Source organism: Myxocyprinus asiaticus, chromosome 16 (genome assembly GCF_019703515.2).
Source record: "Myxocyprinus asiaticus isolate MX2 ecotype Aquarium Trade chromosome 16, UBuf_Myxa_2, whole genome shotgun sequence".
In the NCBI taxonomy this organism is placed as follows: domain Eukaryota; kingdom Metazoa; phylum Chordata; class Actinopteri; order Cypriniformes; family Catostomidae; genus Myxocyprinus; species Myxocyprinus asiaticus.
In genome coordinates, this window is record NC_059359.1 from 38,238,364 (window position 1) to 38,254,091 (window position 15,728).

The following is a 15,728-nucleotide window of genomic DNA, read 5'->3' on the forward strand; positions in this document are numbered from 1 at the left end:
GTCTCGAAGGCGTGTTCCTTCACAAAACAAATTCCAGTCAATATAAAGCCGTTTATTTTCCTCGGACAGACAAACAAATCTTCGGTGAGCCAGCTGATGAGTGCAGCAGATGACGAAATCATTCCAATGTCCCACGAAAAATCATACTCCAGCCAAAAGGAGGCATAAGCACAAGGAACTGACAGATTCATCTATAACTGTCCCGAAGTAGTTTTATTTAACAAAACAAGCTCCAACCGCTAGGCGGAACCAGCACAAAAGGAAACGAAACACTCATCCCGGTTCCTCCGGTGGTCAAGTTTCAATTCACTCGGAGGCCGCATAAAAGTATATCCCATGATTTATACAGTCTGCCAACTTTATAAAAGACATCCTTTGTGTGGGCATGTAGATATTTGCGGTCATCTGTAGTGTCTATTCTCAATCTGCCTGGGAACTTCATCGATGGAAGATCACTTTTACAATGCAAAAGTTTCTTTAAGGAAAAGTGTTAATCCACAAAACAAAAAAAAACAATCTCCTGCCGCTTGGCGGAGTCAACGCAAAAAGAAACAAAAATGGCGCCCAGCTTCCTCCGAAAGCCAGAGTATGTACAGTGAGTCAATCCACTCACAAGAAAAACACCCAATGGTTACTCACCCATTGTTTCTATAAAAGACATTGCCTGATTGGGACATGTAAATACTTCGCTGCTGGCCTTGGTGTTTATTTTCAATTTGGCCGGAAATATCAGAGCAAAAGTGATCTTCCGCTGATTTAAGAGTTTCTTGCATTCCTTGAACCGATCGCATTTCTCTCTTGTCGAGTTCGCAAAGTCCGGAAACAAGAAAATATTGTGACTCTTCCAAGAGAGCTTTCCTTTGCTCCTCTCGTGGCGCAACACGAGATCTTTATCGGATGATCTCAAAAATCTGGCCATAATCGATCGGGGCCTGTCTCCCTCAGCAGATCTGCGAGCCGCGACTCTGTGAGCTCGCTCGACCTCCAGTTTATGACCTGTTATGTCGAGCAGACTCGGGAAGAGCTCGTCTAGGAATTTCACCATATCTCTGCCCTCCTCATGCTCAGGAATTCCAAAAATTCGAATGTTATTCCTGCAGCTTCTATTCTCAAGAACTTCGAGCTTTTCAAGGAGATGTTCCAAATCAGCTTTGGTCGTGGGCGGATTAGCGGAAAATTCCCTTTCCAATGATTCCAAATGATCGATTCTTCTCTTAACATCTGTCACTCTTGTGACTAACTCAGAGAATTTTTTTTCCATCACCGTAATCGATCGACATATTACAGCGAGATCCTCCAAGTCCGCAAGTACCTTCCTCAACATCACCGACATGTTGGACAGTTGACACTGGATTCCTTCTCCCGCCATGCCATCCAAATCGAGTCCCTGGTCCACAGGCCTGTCTGGGCTTTCATCCTGAATCTGTAAGTGTCTTTTAATGTCTCCAGAGCCCGAGGATTTTGACTTCTTTGCCATGTTTACCTCAAACAGCAAATGTGTAACTGGGTGTATCGAATTTCACCAGATTATATAATGAAAATAATTTAAAAAATTAGCAACGTGCGCAGAGCTGTCTCTCACACGTCTGCCCTTCGCATGGCGTCACGCGGGACCCAACTGGGAAGTACATCGATGACAGTTTATTTTTTAAAGTCTTTACACATATGGAAACAATAAGGTGAAGCTAGCTTGGTTAATTTCTCACTTATCAAATTTATCGGTCTTGTGTTGCAATGGATGGTCTGTTCCATTAGCGAAATTTAGAGGGGTTAATTTGAGTAAATTAATTGATTGTTGTGATATGGGGACACAATTCAGAGTTGAGAGTAAATTATATGTTATTGGATATATGTATATACACCCATCAGCCACAACATTAAAACCACCTGCCTAATATTGTGTAGGTCCCCCTCGTGCTGCCAAAACACACTGTTGTTTGTGAAAATCCCATGAGATCAGCAGTTACAGAAATACTCAAACCAGCCAGTCTGGCACCAACAATCATCCATGCGATTATCTAATCAGCCAATCGTGTGGTAGCAGTGCTGATGGTTGACATGAACATCAACTGCAGATACTGGTTCAGTAGCTTCATGATTATATGCATTGCACATGCAACCATCACGAATGGCTGATTAGATAATCGCATGGATGATTGTTGGTGCTCAGACTGGCTGTTTTGAGTATTTCTGTAACTGCTGATCTCCAGGGATTTTGACACACAACAGTCTCTAGAATTTACTCCGAATGGTGCCAAAAAAAAAAAAAAACTTCCAGTGAGGGGCAGTTCTGTGGATGGAAACACCTTGTTGATGAGAGAGGTCAACATATAATGGCCAGGCTGGTTCGAATGGACAAAGTCTACGGTAACTCAGATAACCACTCTGTAAAAATTGTGGTGAGAAGAATAGCATCTCAGAATGCTATTCTGAGATTCAGGTTGGCACTGTTTTGGCAGCATGAGGGGGACCTACACAGGCAGGTGTACTATTAGGCAGGTGGTTTTAATGTTGTGGCTGATCAGCGTGTATACATATAATTTATTTACTTGTGAGATAAGATAAGTCTCACTTTCTTTCTGGATGTTGGTTTAGACCATTTAAAGTAATTGGGTGAGAACCTATAATAGGGTTATTTCGATATATATATATATATATATATATATATATATATATATATATATATATATAAATCTATTTTTCAAAGTATGTGTGGTGACCTCACTTGAGTCACCTCACCCCTCACGTCTGAAGAATCTGCCTATACCGAGTCTTCCAAAACTCTTCTGACACACTACTTCTTCACGTTACCTTTTCTTTCTAAAGTTATATTCAATTTTACAACTTCGTTGTCAAGACGACATAACACTGCAAACCCAAAAACCCTAAAATGACAGTTAAAACCATGATTTTACAGCTTTAACCCAGACAGTTAGTATATTTTTTTAAATTTTTTTATTCAAACACTGACCGACCCGCAAGATATAAGATTTTGGGTCGTATATCTGGAACCGATATTTGAGATTGACAGCTGTCAATGAATGCTCCGAGAAAATGGAACGTATAAAAGCCATAGCGGTAATGTAAAATGTATATAATAAGCAATTGCCAACAAGATGGAAATGGGATTTAATATATTTACCCTAGGACCATTTTATTAGAACAGCTGTTCTATTGCGAACAATACACGTCTAGAATTTGTATTATATTGCAATATTTTACTATATAATGCCATTGCTATATTAATCACTGCATTACAGAAAGCAAAATTTGTATTGTTGGATTGTATTGTTTCATTAAAGCTATAGTGTAATTCAATCTACAGTATAACAGCATCTACAGTGTCACTACAGCTAAATAAATTTTTTACATGAGCTGTGAGCTCGCAGTCTGAATTCAGTGTAATGACACTAAAGGGCAGGGTACCACAGCATAAAACAAAAGGCAATACGTCTTTCTTTTGCATTGTCTTTGCCAGATGCATGCAAAAACAAAGCACAACTAGTTGTTGATTCTCAAACAAATGACTAGAATATAAGATGGTTCTTTTAATGAATCATTCATTATCCATCATAGCGGTTACTGAATTAACAACTTGCATACTAAACTGCAATTCATCATAACTTACTTTCATATCCACTTTGAAATTATCCTAGATCTGTTGCCATGCTTTGTGTACTGTACTTAATTCTCTATGGACCACATTGTGAAATCAGTATAATTACTGACTGATTGTTCACTAGGTTTTGGATCAAGGCCTTTTTCACACATCAATAATCAGAAGATTTTCCCAATGATTATCAATATGTATCAGGATTTTTTCAGATATAAATTGGGCTGCTTTTCAAACATATGTCTCAACACAACTTTGGTGAAGTGTGAGCAGAAGGGTAAATTAAAGGGTGTCGCACACCGGATGTGTTCTAAAATTTGAAACAATTGTTTTCTCCAAAGGTACACACACACCACCAACGCTCCGCGTCTAAATTCCGCAGTGCTACGGAGCTCATCTTGAATAGTTTATTAAATTCGACCCAAATCATTATCAAAAGACAAATATTATTTACTCATGCCATCGTTGGATGATGTATTGTGTATATGTATCTTTCATATAGCACAATGCATTTTCAGTTGCAAGTATGCAGTTTTGTAAAGACCTATTCAAGGCTACATACAGATTAATTGCATAATAAACATCGCCATTTCGCCATCGCCTGAGCCAAAAAAATAGTTTGCTCAGTTACGCCATACACTAACCGGCAAACTCAAAGTCACTTTGTTCATTCCTGAGGTACAAAACACTTGGTAACTTTGGACTGCTATCTGCTGCCCCACATCAGCTTGTCCTGTGTGTTGTGATACCTGTGCCTTGCAACTGGCTCCAGTGAATGTTATATCACCCTCTTGTTTTCTCCCAATGCTATTATGCATTTAGGCCAACTGAGTGAGTTGGAAAGCATGCAAATTAGGATTCTGATTTAAATGTTGGCTAATTTTATTATATCAAATAGAGGTACACCGATATATCAGTTTCACCAATAATTTGTGCCAACAGCTGCTTTTTAGAACAATTGGTTATCGGCAAAAATCTATGGCAATAGTTGCCTATAGTAACCTTTTTTTGTGTGTTTTTTGTTTCAGGCTGTTTGAGATGTGTTTAGTGTTAAAAGTCCCACGTTTTGGGGGCCTGTGTAGCTCAGCAAGCAAAGACACTACCACCCCTTTAATCGCGAGTTCGAATCCAGGGCCTGCTGAGTGACTCCAGACAGTTTTCCAAAGCAACTAATTGGCCCGGTTGCAAGGGAAGGGTAGTGTTACATGGATTACCTTCCTCGTGGTCACTATAAGGCGGTTCTCATTCTTGGTGGGGTGCAAGTTGAGTTGTGCATGGATGCCTCGATGAATAGCATGAGCCTACATACACGCTAGGTCTCTGCGGTAACGCGCTCAGCAAGCCACGTGATAAGATGTGCGGGCTATCTCAGAAGTGTAGGCAACTGAGATTCCTCTTCCTCCACCTGGATCTAGCCAAATCACTGCACCACCATGAGGAATCAGAGCGCATTGGGAATTGGGCATGCCGATTTGAGGAGACAAGGGGAGAAATGGGTTTAGTAGGGGTAGGGGCAACTCCCCCTACTGCAAAAGAAAACAGAATTCTGTTGGAATTTAGGCTACAAAAGAGAAAGCACATTCCTTCAGTCTTGTTACGAGTCATGGTAAACTCACAATCAGGATTAGTCCTCTAGGCTCTTGACCTTTGTGTGGCTTCTCTTAAAGGTTGAGGCCAGTTGGCGATTGCTCTTCTGCAATTAAAGCTGAGCAGTGCAAGAAAACATACTGCAGAGCCCTGCTTTCCATCTTGACTTCCCCAGCAGGCCCAATTGGCATGAATGAACTTGGCCAACACAGGTCCAACTTATGTAAATGAGGTTATGTTTGTAAAGGGACGGCTCACTTCCTAGTCTCCAGCTCTTACCATTTGCTGCCCTCCTGTTGCACTAAATTAGGACAGGTTGAATGTGCGTTGATATATTTGGATTGGATATGGTCTAGTAGAATAATATTTAAAGACTCCACAGGATCAGAAATTTTAACAGAGTTTTAACAGATGCACAGAATACAGGTTCACATTTTAAAATGTATGGTCTTTTTTTCTGGAAAACAGATATAATAACGGAAGCCAGAAACTTTGATGCATCTTGCACTACACAGAGTTATATCCAATCAAATGCTCTCTAAAATGAGAATGTCCCTCTTCCTAATACCATCTGCAACCGACTAGCAGGGAGCAAATTCTTCTTACAGTCAATGACTGTGATATAAAGTAAAGGCTATTAGCTAGTTATGCATAAACATGCGTGTCCTTGAATATATCCTGCACCAAACTTTGTTTAAACATGAAATGTCAACACAGAAATAACTCATCTTTAAAAACATGGTTATGAGGTTTCTATTTTATGGATGTACTGTATGTTGTGATGCTGGCCATTTCAGTTCAGATACATTGTCTTTGACTCTTATCACACCATTGAAATCCAAAAAACTCAGCATTGCCCTTCCAGCGTTTTGATGTTCACCATGAACTATTAAAGTATACAGTATTTCTGGTGTAGATGAGAAGGTTTGGAGCAACACCGTTGTGGAAAAAAAAAAGAAACAAGCAATTCTATTTTGGTCTTCTGCATTGTGCTTAGTCAGTGCTTCTCTTGTATCCAACTTATACTTTCTCATAAAAATGAGTTTGGCTTTGTTTTATGTCTGTTTTCTGAGAGTTCTGCCCAAAGCGTTTATTTGTCTGTTTCTTAAGTGTTTCCAAGAGTAGACAGTCTCTCTCTCTCTCTCTCTCTCCAGCTGAGCATCTTGTCACTCTCCTGCCACTCCTCAGAGGCACATCAGCACTGTCACTTTCCATGAGCACACTGCTGCTCACTGTCTGTACAGTGTGTGATCCAGTCGTACAGGCCATACTGTTTTCAGTTTGATGGATGCGTGGCGTGTTCTTCTGAATGCACTCATTTTAGGCATCACTCTGTTGTGTGAAATGTTTGACGTAAGAAATTGTTTTTTTTTGTTTGTTGGTTGTATTAAGGTTTTTTTTTTTTGTGTGTGTGTGTACTAACCCATTTCTGCGTCTGTAACGAGGATGCAGTTCATCTGTAGTTCATGTCAACTCCCACAAATGTGAGCTGAAAATAACTAATTAGTGAGTCTGCTTTATGAAAAAAAAAAACACACAAAGAATAACAAGTGAAATGATTCTTCAAAAACACAACAAGAATTATATATCTCTCGTCATTAAATGTAATTTATTGATCACATTTTTTATATTTTTTTTACCTCTATTTTTCAGGAAGGCACAAGAGCAGAATAAGAAGGTGGTTGTTGCAGGATGTGTGCCACAGGCCCAGCCCAGGATGGACTACCTCAAAGGCCTGAGCATTATTGGGGTAATGAAATCTAATCTCTCACACACATCCATTCACTTCACCCTGAACAAAAGCAGACACATTTATATTTCTGTTTTATTTGTGCTAAAATTATAAATGAGAGTCACAGTGGTGTTATGTTAAGGAAAAGTAAGTGGTATATAGGTTTTTGAATGTATATCCTGGAGTGAAGCAACAAGGCAAAGTCACTTGGGCGATTCTTGTTTGGTGTCATCTACACCCTCTTTACCGTTGGAAAAATCACCTTATGCAAATGAACTAGTAGTTTTGCATATTCTGCCTAGGCCGTTGAATCTCCGAGGATATGACAAGGATGTATGTGCAGAAAACTAATCAGTGCATTATATAATCTAGAGAATTGAGCTCAAGCTTTTGGCCGTTAACTCGGCTGCTGTTTGCGCTAAGCCTCTGGCTTACATGGACAGGCCTGTTTATTGAATTTAATTACATTATTTATGGCGTGGTTTTCGGCATAGCGTGTGGGATTACTATGAGATTCATGTTTATTAAGCAGACAAGTTTAATTGTTAAAATTAACGAAATTACCAGTAATTCCATTGAACATCATCAGTGAACATTAAGTCAGTTCTACAATTTTTAGCGCAGCTCAAAGTTCTCCCTGGAATGTTCTGCCAAAATAAAAGCCAGAGGGTTTTAAAGTTAAAATTGGGTTATTGCATAATATATCTTTATATTATTATTATTATTATTAAATAACAATACATTATACGAGTAATGTGATATCATATCACAGCTAAAATGAGCACAAAAGAGATCCACTAAAGATTCCATCCCTCATTCTAGGTCCACATACAATGTGAGGATTTTTATATATATATATATATATATATATATATATATATATATATATATATTGGAGCTTAATGAGCCATCCGTGCACGTGATATGAGTGTTTTGTCAACAACAGAGAAGCACTCATTCACTGAAGCACACTGTGCATACAGACAATATATTTACATTAGAGCTGTCAGAATTAATGCGTTAATGCATGAGATTAAAGTTTAAAGAGTTAATTTTTCTTAATCGCTATTAATGCATTTACCATTAATTCAGCATAAAGCAGCATAAACTGGTTTAAAGGGCGGAACCTTTGTAATGTGCCCACCCGGAGTCATTACACTGATGCACACAACAGCGCTTTCATGTCGGTGATAAAATGATGGAGAAAGGAACTCTTAACGCTATTTGATGTACAAAACAAGCCCGAATGGGTCTTGTGACTGAAATCAAGTATTTTTCAGCCTGTGTAAGGCACATTTAAATTACCACAGAAGCACACCAAATCTTAACTATCACCAAAATGAAGAATAAGATGTTTTTGTCTGGACGCCCTGATGAGAATCATGAACGCAGCTTAATGATTCTTGTAACAAAGCAGATAGCCACAGTCTGCTGGCTGATTACTATAGTGGAGGATGAAAATTTTAAAGATTTAATGCCTATTGCAATGAATATGCAACCTATGTGGGGACTAGTTCTTTCAATTATTCATCCTCCCAATGAGACTTTGGAAAACTTTTAATGTTACTTGAATTGGTGCTATTTTAGTGCATTTCTATCTTTATACTGTGGATGGCTTTGTTTGGAATATGTTAATAACGCGTCATATTGTTACATATTTTGTTTTCTTTCCTAAGAGGTAAATAAATGCATTTTGACAGGAAAAGAAGTATATATAGTATCAAATTTCAGCACTTTCAAAATCTGCAATTAATTACGATTTATCCTTTGCGATTCACAAAACTATTTAATGGCCATGTATGCCGGACTGAATGTGAACTTCATTCATGGAACAACTGGGCTACACAAACTCCAAAATTTAACAGAGGAATTTTATCTACCAGACTCATATCCACCAAAAAGCGATTTAATTCAATTGTTTGGGAGCATTTAAATGTCTTAGTGACAGATGTAAAACTTACAGACAGAAGTCATTTAAAGGTGCACATCCTACAAATGGGACAGGATGTTCCACCAGTCATCTAGCAACAAACTTCTGAGTTTAATATTTTTATCTGTGGTGCTTTTAAAGAGATGAATTGAGAGATTCAACTTCTATGAATGTTTAAGGGTGCTGACAGCGTGCAGTGTTTTTGTGTGAAGTTACTATCTCAGCATAGTAAACTTTGAGAAGTTGTGTCTTTAAATAATCCTCAATATTTAAAGCATTGCTTGTGTAAAAATTCACCACATTCAACAATAAATTTCAGTTTTAGTCATTTTCTGACTTTAAATCGACTGCTTTAAGCAATGTTCCCGTTATTACGCACAGTTCACACACTCTGGTTACATTGAAGTGCATCATTTTGCGCCTGGGATATGCATAAACAGTGTGGTGTTGGAGCATCTCTTATTATATACCTCCTATTCATGTGTAGTGTATTTATCAGTTTTCCTTTTTGTAGTGCTACAATTTAGCATGCATATATCCCATACGTCCACTAACATGTTCGATTGTGAAATGAAATTACTTTTTTTTTTTGCTCAGTGCTGTTGCATAATAATTTGTTTTTTTTTTTTTGCAAATAATCGTAAAATCGGTTAACCATACATTTTTTTTTTTCTTCTTTTTTCTCAGCCTGTAATCTAATATCAAAAACTTGCACCGTGACATTCCTAGTTGCGGATAGGTTAGGTTTAGACTTAGTGTTAGGGATATGGAACAACATGGAACAACCTGCATGTACACAAAGTAAATTTATTTATTTTTCTATGTACATACACTACCGTTCAAAAGTTTGGGGTCACTTGACCGAAATGTTTCTCATGATCTTCAAAAAAAATTTGATCTGAAGGCGTATGCTTAAATGTTTGAAATTAGTTCTGTAGACAAAAATATAATTGTGCCAACATATTAATTTATTTCATTATAAAACTACAATTTAATAAAAAAAATAAATAAATAAAATAAAACGTTTTTTAAATTGATGACTTGGACCAAATAATAAAGAAAAGCAGCCAATAAGTGCCCAACATAGATGGGAACTCCTTCAATACTGTTTAAAAAGCATCCCAGGGTGATACCTCAAGAAGTTGGTTTAGAAAATGTCAAGAGTACATGTCTGCAAATTCTAGGCAAAGGGTGACAACTATGAAGATGCTAAAATATAACACAGTTTTGATTTATTTTGGATTTTTTTTTAGTCACAACATGATTCCCATAGTTCCATTTCTGTTATTCCATAGTTGTGATGACTTTACTATTATTCAATACAATAATATTCCAGGATCAATACAAGTTACGCTCAATCGACAGCACGTGTGGCATAATGTTGATTACCACCATAAAAATATAGGTAACAGTGAGGCACTTACAATTGAAGTGAATGGAGCCAATTTTTGGAGTGTTTAACTTATAATTTTATAAAAGCACTTACATTAGTTTTAACAGAATAATGAATGTATCTTTTGAGCTGTACAGTTGTTTAAATCATCATTATTGGGAATTACAGGCTTATGGCATTACATTGCCATGGCAACAAAGTTGCACAATTGGATTTACAGGAACAGAAAAGGTTAGTATGTGATTTTATCAGACTAAATCATGATAACATGCATATTGTTCACAACTTGTGGCTATACTTTAGAAACAGTGTATTTTAACATTTACGGATTGGCACCATTCACATCCATTGCAATACTGTGTTGAACAAGTTCCACTCAATCAGTTTCCCCTATTGAAATTATCCTTTAATAACTTTAGTTAAATATACCTAATAAAAAATAAAAAAAATGGTGCTGTGATTTCCTGCCAAGGGGAATGCTTCGTTATGCTTAAGTACACACTTATGTACGTTGTTAGTTGCAGAGGGGAAGCTTTTTGGTTTGCTTTAACATATAAAAAGACATAATAATTTAATTGAATTTCATTTATACATTTGTTACATGTTCTTTATCAAGAATGTTTCTCTGTGACAGTTCTCAGCCCCCAGATCTGTCAAACTTGTGAAAGACAAACAAGTTTAGGTGTCTCACTAAAAGAAAAATAGGCCTCACTGATGGAGCTGTGGGGGTACAAAAGACAAAAGAGTTTGTAAACACTGGACTGGAATACCAGTCAGTGGAGGATGATTCTTCGCTCTGCAGAAATCCTGCATCTCCCTGTCCACCGTTGTTAAATGCAAACGTGAAGTCTCTATAATGCATACAGTATGTTAAGCTGTGCTGGTCTCACGGCTTGAATGATGAGACTCCGATTGCCGTCCCACAGAGATGTTTTTCCAAATGTCATGGACCGCCTGATGCTTCTACAGATCAGTTTAAATCTAAAGAATAGGCTCATGCTGAACGGTTCAGACAGCTTCAATCAAACTTAACACAACACAGAATAGAGAAGATGAAAAAACAAATCCACCCGTATTGTCTTCGGGAACTATTTTACTCAACGCCATTGTCCTATTGTATCCTCAGCTAGAAGCCTTATGCACGTTCAGACTGTGTGAATTTGTTGTATCGCTTCAGTAAACATGGATTAAACTACTGGAGTTGTATGGATTACTTTTATGCTGCCGTTATGTCCTTTTTTGGAGCTTGAAAGTTTTGGACATCATTTGAATTGTATGAATATTAATACATTGCATATCTATAATATATATATATATATATATATATATATATATATATATATATATATATATATATATCTTTGTGTTATGCAGAGGAAAGAAAATCAAACACGTTTGTGACGGCATAAGGGCGAGTAAATGCTGAGAGAATTATTATTTGGGTGAACAAATCCTAAAAGTTTATTTTTTCATGTGTATTTTGCCTAGGGCTCCAGCAAAAATAAATAAATGACTACCCTGCCCTCAGGCCCCAATATACGTCTGGAGAAGTTCTTCTTCGTTCTTCGTTCAGGGGTAAAAATACGTTCTAAACAGCCGAGCAACAGTATACTGTTCCCGAACATTCAGACACCGGCCACACCACTGTGGGAGGCATTTAGAGGAGCATTTAAATGAGGTCGCTACATGTAAAACCTTTAAAATGTTTTATCAATGACTTTATACCTCTTTCTATGAGCAGAATTCACATGAGGTCAGTAAAAATGTATTTTAATCACTCGATGATTTAAAGTAATACATATGCAGTAGAAAATGTTTAATTTGTCTTGTTTACATTATTAACTAATGCAGTAACATGCTATACGTGGCCATAATATGCGCCAGTTACACTCTGTTATTGTAGTTTATGATGACACTGATACTATTGCAGAGATGAGTGTTTAAAAGTGTTAATGTGCAGAATACAGACAAAAGATTGATGATAGAGGCATATCTTACTTGGGGCAGGTATGTGAATGGCTTTCGCTGCAGATAAAACAAGAGTGAATGGGCACTCGTGAGTATTTGAGTAGATTTGATTCCTTTTATAGACTAATAAAACAAAACAAAAATCGCATGACATGGTCTCGGGAAATGTTTCTAAGTGAACAATCATACAGATGTAGGTACATTCGCATTAGCTCGCTAATAACTCCACATCCCGGTGTGTTCACATTGGCTGATTTTGATTGACTAAACAACATAAACAAAATCAGCTGTCGGCCTCAAGATAGGTGGAGCTCCAGGTCACCCCTATCGATTACGTGGACCAAAGGCAGTATGAAGGTGTTTAGAAGTCGGCTAGAAGTTTTCCTAAAAATTCGCCCAGGCGAGCTGTTATGAACCACCGAAACGAACACAAAAACACTTTCTTTTTTGGCCAGATTTTGTTCTAAATGATGTCACACCTGTTCATTCTTCGATTTCGTAGGAAGTATATCTGGGCCTTAACACACACATCTAAAAAATATCTCAATGGAAAGTTAGTGTTCCTTTGACACTGATTGTTAATTTGAATTGAAATGTCAGAGGGCTGGAGGAGTGCTATAGCTTATGGTTTGTTGTGGCTCCATACAGAGGCCTTTAGGCACAGCAGGCATCCCCTGCTTGCTTTTTCCACTGCAGTTAAAAGGAGATCCAGAGAGGGTAAGTAGAGTCTTTCTGAAAGGCTGTATTGATCGAAAGAGCGCCAGGATGGAGGAATGATCTCCTGGCTCAGCGGGTCAGCTACAGGAGAACGGGACGGTCCAAGTGGCAAGATGCAGCACGCTGGCACCTTCCCTTCTGGCACAGAATCAGGCCCAGTAACAGTTCACTGTCATGGGCAAAGACACATGAACCCCCACTCTGCTTTTGTTTGAGGCCAAGTAGAGCTAAGCGGTGTGATTGTATATACAGTGCAAGTAGATAAATCCAACACCATGCACAAAACTATGGTCTACTCTGCATACAGTACTGTGATGGAGACAGGTGCTTCAAATGTAGATCGCTCAGTGGACCCTTTTCACATTTCTAGGTTTGGAACATGGAAGTTAACTATAGCAAGGTAACCTTTTGGTGGTGAATGGGAGACCACAGCAAATTATATATATATATATATATATATATATATATATATATATATATATATATATATATATATATTTTTTTTTTTTTTCATTTGCTCCTATAGCAAAAAAACAAACAAAAAAAATAAGCGAGAAAATACTAATGCATTTCCACAACTTTCCAAGAGAAAAAAAATTGGAAAGATAGATTACGGCAGTCAGAGGACAGAAAGATGCCAAATTAACTGTCACTTCCTCATCACCTGTATTAGAAAACCCATCACAGCAGTGACTAGATTTAAATGAATAATAGTGTAATATAATACAATTTATAATGTTATAAATTTACACTAAGTAATGATAATAATAAATAAAAATAAAAATAAAATAAAATCTTTGCTAGATTTACACTGCGAAATAAGGCAGAAACACATCATCACAGTCTGTGAAAAGGTTTCATTGATTATAATGGGAAAAAATGGTTTTGATCCAACAATCGTGTAACTTGTCATTTGTTTATAGATTCCAAGCAACATCGCAGCTTGGTACATTAATATATAATTTAACTTACAGTTGAAATCAGAAGTTTACATACACTTAGGTTGAAGTCATTAAAACTCATTTTTTTAACCATTCCACAGATTTTATATTAGCAAACTATAGTTTTAGCAAGTCGTTTAGGACATCTACTTTGTGCACGACACAAGTAATTTTTCCAACAATTGTTTACAGACAGATTGTTTCACTTTTAATTGACTTTATCACAATTCCAGTGGGTCAGAAGTTAACATACACTAAGTTAACTAAAGTTCTAGAAAATGATTTCAAGCCTTTAGACCAGGGGTGTCAAACTCGTTTCCTGGAGGGCCACAGTCCAGCAGATTTCAGCTCCAACCCTAATTAAACACACCTGAAGCAGCTAATCAAGGTCTTCAGGAGTGATTGAAGATTACAAGGAGGCATTTTGGAGCAGGGCTGGAACTAAACTCTGCAGGGATGCGGCCCTCCAGGAACTGAGTTTTACACCCCTGCTTTAGACAATTAGCCAATTAGCTTTTGATAGGAGGTGTACTGAATTGGAGGTGTACCTGTGGATGTATTTTAAGGCCTGCATTCAAACTCAGTGCCTCTTTGCTTGACATCATGGGAAAATCAAAAGAAATCAGCCAAGACCTCAGAAAAATATTGTGGACCTCACAAGTCTGATTCATCCTTGGGAACAATTTCCAAATGCCTGAAGGTACCCCGTTCATCTGTACAAACAATAGTACTCAAGTATAAATGCCATGGGACCACGCAGCCATCATACCGCCCAGGAAGGAGACACATTCTGTCTCCTAGATATGAACGTAGTTTGGCGCGAAATGTGCAAACCAATCCCAGAACAACAGCAAAGGAACTTGTGAAGATGCTGGAGGAAACAGGTAGACAAGTATCTATATCCACAGTAAACCGAGTCCTATATTGACATAACCTGAAATGCTGCTCAGCAAGGAACTGCAGTTTGCAAGTGCACATGGGGACAAAGATCTTACTTTTTGGAGAAATGTCCTCTGGTCTGATTAAACAAAAAATGAACTGTTTGGCCATAATGACCATCATTATGTTTGGAGGAAAGAGGGTGAGGCTTGCAAACCGAAGAACACCATCCCAACCATGAAGCATGGGGGTGGCAGCATCATGTTGTGGGAGTGCTTTGCTGCAGGAGGGACTGGTGCACTTCACAAAATAGATGGTATCATGAGGAAGGAAAATTATGTGGATATATTGAAGCAAAATTTCAAGACATCAGCCAGGAAGTTAAAGATTTGTTGCAAATGGGTCTTCCAAATGGGCAATGACCCCAAGCATACCTCCAAAATTGTGGCAAAGTCAAGGTATTGGAGTGACCATCACAAAGCCCTGACCTCAATCCGACAGAAAATTTGTGGGCAGAACTGAAAAAGCATGTGCGAGCAAGGAGGCCTACAATCCTAACCCAGTTACACCAATTCTGTCTGGAGGAATGGGCCAAAATTCCAGCAACTTATTGTGAGAAGCTTGTGGAAAGCTACCCAAAATGTTTGACCCAAGTTAAACAATTTAAAGGCAATGCTACCAAATACTAACAAAGTGGATGCAAACTTCTGACCCACTGGGAATGTGATGAAAGAAATAAAAGCTGAAATAAATAATTCTCTTTACTATTGTTCTGACATTTCACATTCTTAAAATAAAGTAGTGATCCTAACTGACCTAAGACAGGGAATGTTTTCTATGATTAAATGTAAGGAATTGTAAAAACTGAGTTTACATGTATTTGGCTAAGGTGTATGTAAACTTCTGACTTCAACTGTATGTGCGGTTGCGCGAATATCGTCCATTATAAAGCGGCTGTATCAATAATG

The 15,728-nt window shown here is 37.8% G+C and overlaps 1 protein-coding gene across 1 annotated transcript in view; it reads left to right on the forward strand.

Annotated features, from left to right (window-relative positions):
- LOC127454388 (threonylcarbamoyladenosine tRNA methylthiotransferase-like) overlaps positions 1-15,728 on the forward strand; it is a 594,560-nt gene that overhangs the window by 202,222 nt on the left and 376,610 nt on the right. The window contains exon 5 of the mRNA XM_051721568.1: positions 6,854-6,950. Within this exon, the coding sequence (XP_051577528.1) occupies positions 6,854-6,950 (97 nt within the window). The remainder of the gene's footprint in view (positions 1-6,853; positions 6,951-15,728) is intronic.